This window comes from Bemisia tabaci, chromosome 4 (assembly GCF_918797505.1).
Source record: "Bemisia tabaci chromosome 4, PGI_BMITA_v3".
Classification (NCBI taxonomy): domain Eukaryota; kingdom Metazoa; phylum Arthropoda; class Insecta; order Hemiptera; family Aleyrodidae; genus Bemisia; species Bemisia tabaci.
This window is the reverse complement of record NC_092796.1, coordinates 51,708,053-51,720,845: the sequence shown is the minus strand read 5'-3', so window position 1 is coordinate 51,720,845 and position 12,793 is coordinate 51,708,053. Positions and strand designations below refer to the sequence as shown.

Below are 12,793 nucleotides of genomic sequence, written 5' to 3'. Positions count from 1 at the left end.
TTCGACTATAAAATACCTGCAAATATGAGTAAAAATCGGGGACTTTGCCCCCCCATATTTCAAAAACGGTGCGTATACTCAATCTGAAATTTTATTATGTGTAAAGGGTCACCCTATAGATGAAAAAATACCTCACACCGACCCCAATTTCGAGGGCCCGAAAACGGGCGAATTTTAGCCCTTTTTGTGCAAGGCTCTTTGAATTTGTTCCTTTTTTTTCTGCACATTTAGATCATGGTTCAAAAATGTCAGAAAATGTTTGTTACTTCAGTTACAAAATACTTGGAGGAGCAAAATAATTGTTTTTCTTTTAATTTGTAGACACCCTGATTTTACAACAGCTATGCCTTTGTAAATTTCCATTATGTTACAGAAATAATGATAGTAAAAATTTGGTGTACGAACCATTGTATAATTCTTTAAAAGCTCAGCCATATGAATTAACCAGAGTTTATCAGTCAGAATCTTTAAGGAGGATTGTTCTAGCGTCAGGATTTCACACACTTACATGCAACTGAACGACAGTGTATGAAAGAATCTAAAGGAAAGAGAGTGGTGCTTGCTTATCTATTTGATTGAGTGATCGGTATCATTTCTTTTCTTAGATAAATCCAGTCTGTCGTTCAATAGACCACAGAATGTATCAGGAGTTTATGGCAGTATTTCTTATGCTTTGGGTTGGTCCAAGCCTACTATTTATGAATGAAGTTGCATCTAAAAGTTTTGTCATTATCAAAAGCAATTTAAGTTATGTGTTTAGGTCTCGTGATTAGCTTGGCAGACCTGTTAGCGTCTCCAATCTTCTCTTTTTTCTCCACCACTTTGTCCTAATTTCGTTGTAAAATATTTCAAATTTTTGATATTTTATGCACTAGACCATCAAGCATGGACTCGAAGTGCCAAAGGTTAGTCAATTATTCAGCTGGACAAAAGATTTGCAATGCGGTTGCTGGTTGTCTGACTAATTTACATAACTTAATTCTATCCGTCTAGTTTTGTCCACCAGGCAACCACAATTTCAATGATCGTTTTGTTGATATGCTAACTTACACTCCCTCCATGAATACTTCAAATTTTGATTTGAGAACATTTTTTGGCAACTTCATGAGATGGAAGTTTCAGATTTTTACCTCATAAACCTTGCACTAAGAGCACTATCACAGATTATCTGATACATTCTGCCCAGTTGTTTTATTATTTTAAGGTTAACTATTATTGTAACGTGTACAGTTAGAGTTAATACATTTTCAACATTCGTTAGCTCATAGGTGTGTAATTATTCAGTGGTACCCCTAGGGTTAGGCTGGAATCGCATGTGTTAGTTTTTTACTGCGGTAGTCGTTTCTCTAGATAGGTCCCTTTATGCCATCATGAAAAAAAACCGATTCTTTTTTTAAACCAATGAGCTTGCATCCACCTTAATTTTTGTTTTCTTGTCTGGAATTTTCCACTAATGTCAGACATGATATGCCCTACCAACAAGCTTGAAGATGAGAACGAATTCAAAGTGAAGTTCTGTGCGATCTTTTTGACAGACTTGATTTATAGTAGCCACAGCATTCATCCTTAAAAATTTTTCGTTCGGTGCTACTAGTTGGTCTCAAAAGAATTTAAGAATTTTTTTTCTCTCTTTTTGAGGTTGGTTTGCTGTTCCACTCGGGACGATAGTGATCGGAACCTTCGAGAACCAAATTATGAATTTTAAAATTTAGATCACAGGGCATAATTTGCTAAAGATATTGTTTGTTTCTGTGGTAATCGTATTTTGATATCTCTCAAAATTTGTTTCAAAAAAAGCATGCCCACTTGATAATTCATGTCACCGCTTTTGGGTATTAGCTGACAAAACTTGTAAATGCGACTTACAACTTGCTTGCTGTGCAAAAAAATTTCAAGTCGCATCGCTGCTGTTATTTCTCGAAGTTTTATGCAATCGTTTTCACTTTTGTTACCTTCCTTTTTCATGTGATTTGTACCTGCATTGAGTGTTGGCCTTTAGGGCCTGGCTTTGTAAATAAACTCGTTTCAACATGATTTTTTTTCTCCTCATCTTTTCTTTTCCCTTCAAAATTAGTGCATCTTTGTTCGACAAGTTTATCATTTATTGTTTTTCATGAAAAGGCTTTGACCAAGTAGTGCTGGCTGGTCATAGAACCTTTTTTGATGGCTCAATATTGTAGATAACGTAAAACATGATTTCTATCAAGTTCAAGTATCAAACGTGGCGTTGGAACGAATTCTAGTTATCTTGGCTAGAAAACAAGTTCCAACCATGAAAACTAAATTGTATGACAAGAAAAACTAACCCCCGACTGAAAATTTTTCAACCCTCAAATTATAGGCTTCGTCTAATGAAGATTTGAGAAGAGCAAAAAATGCTAAAAACTTCAATTAGGTAAATAAAATTCTTAAGATATTTAAGAAGACAAAAGTTCATGAAAGTATAAACAAATTTACAAGGAGAGATATCAGTATCACAGAAATTGTTTTCCTAGTCTGAAAGCCTAAACTGATTCTTCTGTTTTCCGTCGTTTGTTAAACCCAGCGAACTCCATGGACATGAGTGGGTCTTTTTGATTTCCCTGGAACAAAAGAACAAAAAGAGTGGAAAGTCCCATGAGTGTAAAAGCATATAAGAGCAAAAATAGCAGGCTAAAGCGTCTAGCCTCATCATTTGCCAAAGCGAAATATGTGATATCAAACTCTAACATGTCTACTGAAAGACAATTCTAACTGAATGTCGCACAATTTTGATCAATAATCATATATATTTTACTGTATAAGAGGATAATTTTATTCATATTTTAATCAATCATTTTCAACAAAAAGATTTTACCATCCATAAAATACTTCACATCCATGGCTTGATATTATAAGCATTTTAAAAATGTTTCCTTATAATCGATAAGTACACTCAGGAAAAATGTAAATCTGATTGGCTCTGTAGAAAGTAATTTCTCTTCCTTACTTTCAAACAGTTATTGATACTGCTGAAAGGGGGAAAATAAGAACATTTTGGTACGAATTTAAATATAAACGCTAAAAAATGAGCAGAGATAATGCCATTCCAAGGTTTGCAGCTGGATCATCCTTGTTTTTTGAACGATATGATTTTGAGAAGAGAGGAGTTGAGAAAAAATTTAGTTTTACAAGATCGAGAGAAGTTAAGACCATGAATATAACCCTTCAAAAAGAATGAGTGAGACTCTCCGACTCAATTTTGACCACTTCAATATGAATAGATTCTTCAGGAAAACGTTCCTTGCTAAAAAATGATGATGAGACTGGAATAACACATCATGCTTTGGATTCTAGCTGCTTTCCGCCAGATTAAATTTGTCAAAGATGCAGAAACGAACTGTCATTAATTTGTGGGATTTTTTTTTTCATTTTTCTGTGGCTATAGAAAAATAATCTTGAAAAATCTGTAAAAACAAATGGTTTTCTTTGGAGAAAATGGGAGAGAACAGAAATTTTGGGATACCCCAATGAGAGAGACACATGTTCTTTAGTTTCATAATTGATGAGGTTCCGTTTGATAGGGCTGATCATAAATTTAAATAAATTTAAAAAAAAATAAATAAATCACTTACATTTATTCTACTTTGCATTATCTAAATTAGAGAATAACTAATATAATTCTAACAGCCCCCTCCAAATCCTCACCTTGAATTTGCGTTCCGCCCTGCTGAGCGGCTTATGCTTTTTCTTCCGTTTTTTCTTCTTCTCAGTCTTGACCTCACTGTCATCATCTTCTACCTTGACCTTTGTGGGCTGAGGTTTCTTTTGCTTTTTTGTGACTGTTCGGACTTCTGCAATTGAACTCAGGGCAGCTGGAATATTATAATCTGGAACATCCGCTAGATGTGGTTGAATTTTCACTGTTGAAAGTGGTTTGTCATGGCGGAGAGACTGAAGATCTTGTGGATTCTCTTCAAAGTAACCCTACAAAAAGTAATATGGCAGATTATTGAAATTAAAGTGAAAAAATTATTGAATATATTGAAAATGAAACCATTGTAGAGTGGTTTGATGCTGACAATGTTACCTTTCTAAAACAAGGGTGCAGACCAAAAATGATACTATCAGCTCAAAAATCAATGACAGGATAAATTAATTATGACATATGCCTTAAACCAACATAGCAGAAAATGGCAGGCAACCTAATGTCGTCCGTTCAAGGACTGATTGGTTGAATTCTACTGAGTGGTCCGTAGCTAGTGGGTCACTAAACTTTGTGTTTTTATTAAATATTCAGAAAGGACCAGGTGACTAGATTACGTATTGTTGGAACCAAAATCCTTGACAAGCCTGCTTTAAAAAGTCCAAAGATTCTAAGGAATTTCAAAGGCGCCCGAACGGTGGGAAAATGATGACAGTGATATCGCTATCTCCTCTCATTTTTCATAGATATTTGTTTTAAAGAAACGTATTTCAATGTAAAATTGTTGCTTGTTAATTACAGACAATATGGGCAAGATTCGATTCCTTAATTTTGAAGATGAAGTTTCGACTTTCCTATTGTTTTCACATAAGAGGAGTAGAAAGACATTTGACGGAAGTCGTAGAAGCCCGTGCTTGCTTCTGATTGGTGCCAGATGATATCATTCAGTTAGGCGCGAAACCTGAGCATAGTAAATTTGCAGAAAAGTTGCGCTTTTTGAACTGCCTACTTTCCAGTTTCTGAATTTCTTTTTAGCGTTTTTAGTATGCGCATCGTATTCTATGCTTCATTTACTCTCCGTAAATGTATTTGCTAGTCAAAATTTGTTCATGGTTTAGTAAACCATTGTTGCTTACAACTGCTACGCACCGATTTGCTTCTGTGGAATCGGTCAGATTAGAAACAAAAATAACCTTGTCAATTGACTAGACTTACAGCATAGGTTGGAGAAACAGGAAAAAAAGGTTATAGAATTTCTTCTTTTTAAAGTCAAAAGTCCTTTACTTTTTGCAATGTACCTCCAACAATGTTCGAGGCATGCAAAAAATCTCATTATGAAAGGTGACATCATATAAAAAAAAACAACGATCCTTCAATCACTTGGAAGATACTCACCTTGAGTTTATCCGAATTTAAGATTTCTTTTTTTATTTCTTTGAGTCGTGCTTGCTTTATCGCCAATCTTGTCACAGCACACCATGCATCTCTCGTACGATACCGGAAACCCTCCAGCTTGGAAATATCAAAAAGAAAAGGCCTGCCACAAAAATAATAAGAGAACACTTAATGTTTGATTTGATAAGTTCAATTCTATCATAGGTAATTTCTAAACGAAAAATTTACATTAGCTTTGATAACATTACATTCATAATTTTAAAAAGAAAATAAGAGAACAGGACAGCAAGATATTTATTCTGGCCAAAGAAAAACATGCGTAACGGAAGTTTCTGCTCGTTAATGACAGCATTAAAGATAATAATAAAAAATAGGCTTCGTTTATTTTTTTATTTGACTGATATCAATAGCATCATTTGTATGTCTCCACGCCAAAAGCCTTAAAAATTCAGTCCATGAAATCTGATCAGAAGCCATTTGTCCATCTTTTTGAGCTAAGGTACTTTTAAGAGAGAGATTTTTTCAGACCCTTCAACTAATAGCTTACAATTTTAATGCCCAAAACTTGATTCAAAGAGCATATTTCTGGAATGAGATAATTTTAGAGGTCCTCTACCTACATATATAATTTAAATATAAATCACAATACATACTTCAAAACATCTGCTCCTTGGGACAAATTATTTTTCAAATATCGCTCTACGGCTCTCATAAGTTTCTGCTCTGAAACGTTGACAAAAGAAAGGACGGTTCCCTGTAAGAAAAAATTTTCATCAATACAAAGTTCTTTTTACATTTTAGGACTGTTTGTTCAGGAATTCTGGAGAATTTATTCTCATACTGACTATAAGCAAACTTATTTATATCAGTTCACAGGCTTTTTGCAATTGCACTTTAAAACCTCATGTTCTTCAATTTAGAACATCTCATTGTGTGATTGAAAAAAATTAAGTGTTCAAAGAAATGCTGAAACAGCGCAAACGAGATACTCTTTTTTGTCTGGCAGGCGACAAAATATGCATTTAAAAATTCTGATGTATACTTCCACTTCAAAATTTCACAGAGAACTTGATTTGCACAACGACTATGACCAAAATTAAACCCCAACGAAGATATTAAAGTTTTCATGTAGCATTAGTTACAACAAATTTAAATTTCCCCTCACATGAAAACCAAGAGTCTACTTGAATCAAATTGCACGCAAAAACGGTTACGGTGAACTTCCAAAGCCAGAAAAAAAAATTGGAAAAGTACAGTGAATTTGGCTCATCAACACTGGACTGAAGTTTTTCGGTGTGAATATTCAATTATGATAGTTTGCTTCATTGAAACTGTACAAGCTATATTCTCATCCGCTTCCTGCAAAGCAAAGAAACTACTTCCGAATTCTAAGTAATTGAGAGTTTAAGGAATTTTACCTTGTTGTTACCGCGAGCTGTGCGGCCTGCTCGGTGGATGTAGCAAGGGATATCAAGTGGAAAATCAAAGTTGATGACATTAGAGACACACTGGAAGTCTATACCACGAGAGACTCCTGACTCAAAGTCGCGTTTTACACCCCTATAAGGCAAAGAAAAATATCTTACAGGCATAACAAAACTTATATAAAGTTCGAACTGAACCAATGAAGATTGAGAGTAAAATCTGCTTTCCCAGAATAAATTTTAATGTTACAAGTTACAACTTTAATCTTTCAAAGTATTCAGATTCGGGAGCATAAAAATATTTACTCTAAAGTGCAACAGTTCGTTATCTCTTATTTACAGTATCAATTTCTTTGCAACTATTTTCTGCAGGAATACTGAACTGCACAAAGTTCTTTATGCATTCACACACACTACTCTATTTACAAGACCATTTTTTAAACATTTGAGTTTAAATTGATTAAGTATTCAAAAATAAAGGATAAGATAAGTACACAATTTTTCGTCAACTACATTCTAAAACAAGAGTTGCCAAACTTTCAAGGAAAGCTTTGATTTCAATTTCACTGTAAAATAGGCATTGATACTCACTTTTTGTTGATGATTTCCCCTTTAGAAACTTGTTCTAACGCTTTTTCATCAGATGCAATAATGATTTCATAAACATTCTCATTGAACTGCGATATTGCATGGCACCGAGATGAGGCTGGTAGTTCTGAATTCAGAATGCAGGTTTTAATTCCGAATTGTTCTAAAAATAATTTTAACCTAAATCACAAGAAAAAAGGCCAGTTGAATGAAAAAATAAATTTAAACAAAAGAAATTAATGACATACCTGGGTACAGTGAAGTCATTCCTCAGTTTTTTAGGCATATGTCCTTCATTAGAGAAAAAACATTTTCCACAGTCAAAATTGGAATGATGGGTATGAAGTGATTTCTATCAAGGAAAAGGTCTAAGTATTTCTTATCAAAGATGTATAGTTTATGAATTTTATCTGATTTGATCATTTTCTAGATTGGCCTGGTTGGAACAATTTGAAAAAGTGTGAAGAAGTTCTGAGAAAAATAATAAGAATCAGACTTACTGCACCCTTGCTTTAATATATAAAGAGAGTCACGATAGAACGGTGTTGCTGGTTTACTTCAAAATGGTTTAAAACACTGCTCAGAAGACACATGATAAATATGATGAAGTTTCTATGCCTGCATACTTTGAGGGGTCAACTTAAGGCATGGCATCTATCTTTCTAACCAGACAACCAGGTGATGAGGAAAACGTGACAAAAGACGTTTGAGGTTTTTTTTCAGATATTTAAAGTAAGATAAGGTCAGAGCGACAGAGATAGACTCGGCTCATCCCCCGTGTTTTCACTGTTTTTCAGCAATACGGCTTTAGTAAGTCTTCTCTTCCGGTATGTTATGCAGTCTTGGTTTTGACTTACTTGTAACAGCGGTCTACTCTGTTGACGAATGTTATAGTCTTGCCCTTAATCAGCTGTAATTTGAGTAAGACGAGGAGCGTGACAGCCTTTTCTTCCTCTTCTGCATGCCGTACATAATGGCTCAACTGAGTGACTGGAGCCAAATCTGGCTCTTTCAGGTTCAAAATTACTGCATTTGGAAGAATTAAGTTTTTCAACTTCACCACGTCGTCTGTGTATGTTGCGCATGCTAATGTTCCTTGGAAAGTAGAGGGCAAGAAGCTGTAAAAAAATACTGAGCTACATAAAAAGAGAAAACCCAAAAGACAATCTGTACATTAAATTCAAGATTTTTGCCTTACATTTTCTAAGTTTACAATGGGATTCAGCTTCAATAAGAAAAGTTATATTGTTGTTTCTGAATTTACAAATGAAATCTCCCATGTTCAAAGGAGGGATATATCGATGAGAATTGATTTTTTGTACATGAAAGGTCTATAATTTACAAAATGCATCATAATTTGGTAATTTTACATCTTTTTTCGGGTCTATGGCTAGCTTAGACATGGGTCTCAAGGCCGATTTTGGCCTTGGTTTTGCAAGGTTGCAACAAAAAAACAGGTTTTGCAAATATTTAGTCGAATGCTAAGAGATCCATATTTTTCGCCTAAATCCAGACCCATGTATAGGCCAGTATTGGACCTGAACAGAGACCAAAAATTACCTAATCATGATAAATTCCGGAAAAAATAGACCCTTAATGAACAAAAAACTGTAAAGTTGGGGAGATCATCAAGAAAAGGCCCAAAAACGGCCCAACTCAATAACCTTCTCTATACCAACGAGTCAAAACCCCTTAAATATCATTCGTACTTTGTCCTTGTTTTTTTAAAAAAATGTTCACATCTGTTCAAAATTGTAATTAATAACTTACGTTAATAGCTGCTTCAGGTCTTGTTCATAACCAAAGGAGAATAGAAGATCAGCTTCGTCAATGACTAGAAGTTCAAGAGAGTTTCTTAGTTTGATATGTTTTTCTCTCAAATGGTGAAGCACTCTGGATGGTGTGCTAACAATGATATCGGGTTTCTCGATCAGCAACGGGTGCTGTGCTGCACCATCAGGCTACAAAACAAAATAAATTACAGATTAAAGAAGTCACCAGTGTTCATTAAGGTCAAGCATCTTTGAATTGTAGGTCACTTGCGCCTCTTACACCTGAAACCTGCATTGTACTGCATTGTTTACGACAGTAGATGTGGAAACAGTTCTTCAAATCCTGGTCTTAATGTAATGATCAGCTCTGTTGCCTTAGAACTCTTCATTTTCATAATTAATTATTCCTTGCTTTATTCTTGCTTCATGGAAATTGCAAGCTCATCAAAATTTCATTGTTTCTAGGGCAACCTTTGCGTCAAAGGATTTGTCCAAAGCGACAACTAAAAAGAACTGTAGAAATATTGGATTTTAAGATTGCAATTATTTCAGAAAGCACTCGAGAACAAGAGATTTTTTGGGGTGTTAGTTGAAGTATTTTCCTCTAAAATTTTAAACATTGAGATTGCTTCTTTCTTTAGTTGTTTGTTTCTAAAAGTATAAAGAGAGATGATCCTGCGCCTATGAATAAATATTGCAGAAAAATTTAATGCAATTTAAACCTTATGCACAGCTTTTGTAAAAGTTGAAAAAATACAAAATTCAAGTTCACCTGCTGTGAGATATCAATGCAGCAAACATCCCTCGAGCATTTGATTGTAAGCTGCAAAACATTTTGGTAGATCTGATGACAAAGCTCTTTTGTCGGTGCCAAGATGAGACTCTTGATAGACTGCACCGGTGAAGCCTGTAAAAATAATTTTGTAAATTCACTATGAATACATGTTTTTCATAAAATCGCAGCCATACTGAAATAAGGTAACAAAACAAAAAGGTAATTTTTTGAGAATTTTGGGGAAAAGGGTAGTTTAAAATGAGGAGGGGAATTTTAAAAATGAGAAGACAAGGAACTTCCGGCATCATTGATTGGATAGACTTAAGCAAGGCATGAGAACGCAAAACAATGATACGTAATTGAATAGATGAAATAGGAAAACTGAACAAACAACCTACGGCCATGGGACCAACTCATTGTAAAGAGATCAATTATTGAGACCGTCTTAATATGCTTCTAAAATTAAATGGTTGCTGAAGGGCACCAAGCACTTACTTTTTTGATGTTGATTATGTTCTGAACGAGTGGCACTGCAAAGGCTCCTGTTTTTCCACAGCCAGTTCGTGCACGAATGAGAACATTCCTGCCGTCAAGAAGAAGCGGGATTGCTTTTTGTTGGACTTTGGTTGGTGCTGCCCAGCCTAACTTAGCAATAGCCTGGAATTTAGATTAGAGCAATGCTTAATTTTCATTCTAGATATGGTGAATAAGCATAAAATTAATGTAAAAGTAAACCCTTTGACTTTGTTTGGAAACAGAACTGTACTCAATGCTCAAGAATCCACGATGTTACAACTCAATTGGAACAATATGCTGACTTGCCAACCCTTATTGCTTTCCAGCAATCATCGAGCCTTTTGAAGTCCATTGATAGAACTGCAGTACAGTAAAATTGGATAGGTTCACTTAGACGGTACATTTCATGTTAACATGGCTTCTTAGCAACATCAACTTTTAGACAACCTTGTCAAGATAGAATCCGCGCCCAACTAACTTTGAGTTCTTTTAGAGTGAGATTAAAGGTGAAAATGAAAAAGGCAGATCTTCAATCTCACTCTAAAAATGTCCGAGTGACTTAGTTGGTACGGACTCAAGCCCAGTGGCGTGCGGTAGGTTTAGTGACAGGGCAAGCTCTAGCGTTCGCCATCCGGGGGGGGGGGGGGGGGGGGGGTTAACATAGTCTCTTTCCCCTCCTCAGGGAGCCTCCCTAGAAAATTGTTAAAATTTTATGGTATTTGCTCTATTTTTCGGATGAAATCTGATGGAACGTCTTGAAAAACTGTGGTTTAATTACTTTCTCTCTTACTTATGATTTCATTTACTCAACTTGTTTCAAATGTTACTGAGCATTAGAGGACGGCTCCATGCTCTTAACTCCTAATTTTGCCACTTATTTTAGGTATTGTAGTCTTTATTCTACATTATTTAGAATTTTTTGAGTTTAAAATTAGAAATTAGAAAAATAAGTTAGAAAATTAGAATTTTCTGCGTTTAAAACATGATTGAGAATTTTTTAATTCATCACTAATCAGATCAAGTGAGGGAAATTTTATAGAATTTAAGGGCATTTGCACCGAGGGAGCAATTACAACCGCGACGGAAAGAGGGAGCAAGATAGCGCATCGGAGGCAGAAGCAGCGCGCTGCGGTGACGGGCCAAGAGATGGCCAAGAGAAGCGAGCTGCGATCGCGCAGCGAAGGGCTCGGACTCGGAACGTATACCGCTCTACCCGCCCGCCTTGATTCCGCGGCCGAGCAGGGGCTCTCCGCTCAGCTGATCGCAAGCGATTCTCCAGCGCATGAGTCGGCCCGTGTTCAGGCCGCGCAGCGCGCTGCGCCAGCGCCGCCTCCATCCGCTCTACCTATACTTCAGTGGCACTATACGCATTTCTGTCTCTCTCTTTCTGTTTTTAATGCAATTTACATACTGAACACGCTTTATAAATATATTTGCTAAAATGTAAAACATGCATCTAACAGGTGTAATTTTCTTCTTTCTTTTGAAATCTTTGGGCAAGCAGTGCTTGCCTTGCTTATCCGGACCGCACGCCACTGCTCAAGCCCCTTTAACTGAACCATTCTTATACTGTATCTTTGGTATGAGCTGGACATTATTTGGATTTCCAGTTAAAGAGATAAGCCAATATGCTACTTCTATGCGATGGAAAAATTAATGTCGACGCGGTACTTAGAATGCCCTCTACTACCTTCGCCAACAGCAATAATTACACGATGTAATCCAGTTCTTCGTGTATTTAATTTCAGCACATACAGCTGTTTAGTATGATGGAATGAACTGAGGTAACTTTTCTATAGCCTTGTCTCCATGGGCCGCTACACAGGAATTGTCCCAAGGAAAACTTCAACTAATGAAGTTGGGAAAAATATTGAGTCAATGAATATTTTTCGGAACGAGCATGGTCTTTGTACCTTCAGACCATCTGAAGGAAGAAGTGAAAGCGATATTTTGTTGGTGACTACATTGTTCGTGTTTGTTTGGTTGAAATCATGTGTCCAATTGTCCATTAATTATTGTATTAATTCCTGCTGAATACTAGATTTATACTACCTGTCTGTAAACTTGTCGTAGGACTGTATGAACCCCCTTCCGTGGAGACGGTAACCAGAGAAAAATCTCAAAAGCCTCATTCCTGTGATTCAAACTTGAGACATGTCCCATGAAAACGTCCCGTAGAGACAAGGCCTATGATGCTACTGGGAATAAAGGGATTTCATAAAACAAATATTCTATGGAAATAAATTAAAACCATGGTAAAAAAAACCCACATAGTGCATGGGAGGAGTAGACGTACCTTCAAAATCCTATCATCAAGTTCCATTTCATGGAACTGAGGAGGTTTCTTATCTTCTTCCATGGTGAAAAATTATTCCCAAATTTATCTCTGGAATGAATAAAAACTAATCAAGAAACTTCACTCATATTTAGAGTCTGAAACGAAAATTCAGAGACTTTGTCTCTTCGTCAAATCGTCACATTACTTTTCTAACCTCAAAAAGTTTGTTTTGTTGATTGCCATGTGCTCAGTAAATACGTTGCCAAATATCAATACTTATTCAAATTCAATAATTAAAAGTTTTTATGATTGCGCTAATTACAGGTGTCATGGTGCTTAATTTTCGTGGATACCTTAAAACGAAATTTAGGTTTTCTAGGT

The 12,793-nt window shown here is 35.8% G+C and overlaps 1 protein-coding gene across 1 annotated transcript; it reads right to left on the bottom strand.

The window, feature by feature from the left end:
* Positions 1-2,391: 2,391 nt before the first annotated feature.
* Positions 2,392-12,632, bottom strand: Ddx56 (putative ATP-dependent RNA helicase DDX56). The gene is made up of 11 exons (XM_019059264.2): positions 12,431-12,632; positions 10,114-10,275; positions 9,616-9,750; positions 8,842-9,032; positions 7,929-8,189; positions 7,075-7,251; positions 6,478-6,619; positions 5,713-5,813; positions 5,060-5,201; positions 3,667-3,945; positions 2,392-2,582 (listed from the first exon to the last, which is right to left on the bottom strand). The coding sequence occupies exons 1-11, from the start codon at positions 12,491-12,493 to the stop codon at positions 2,505-2,507; spliced, it is 1,731 nt and encodes a 576-aa protein (XP_018914809.2). The 5' UTR covers positions 12,494-12,632; the 3' UTR covers positions 2,392-2,504.
* Positions 12,633-12,793: the final 161 nt, after the last annotated feature.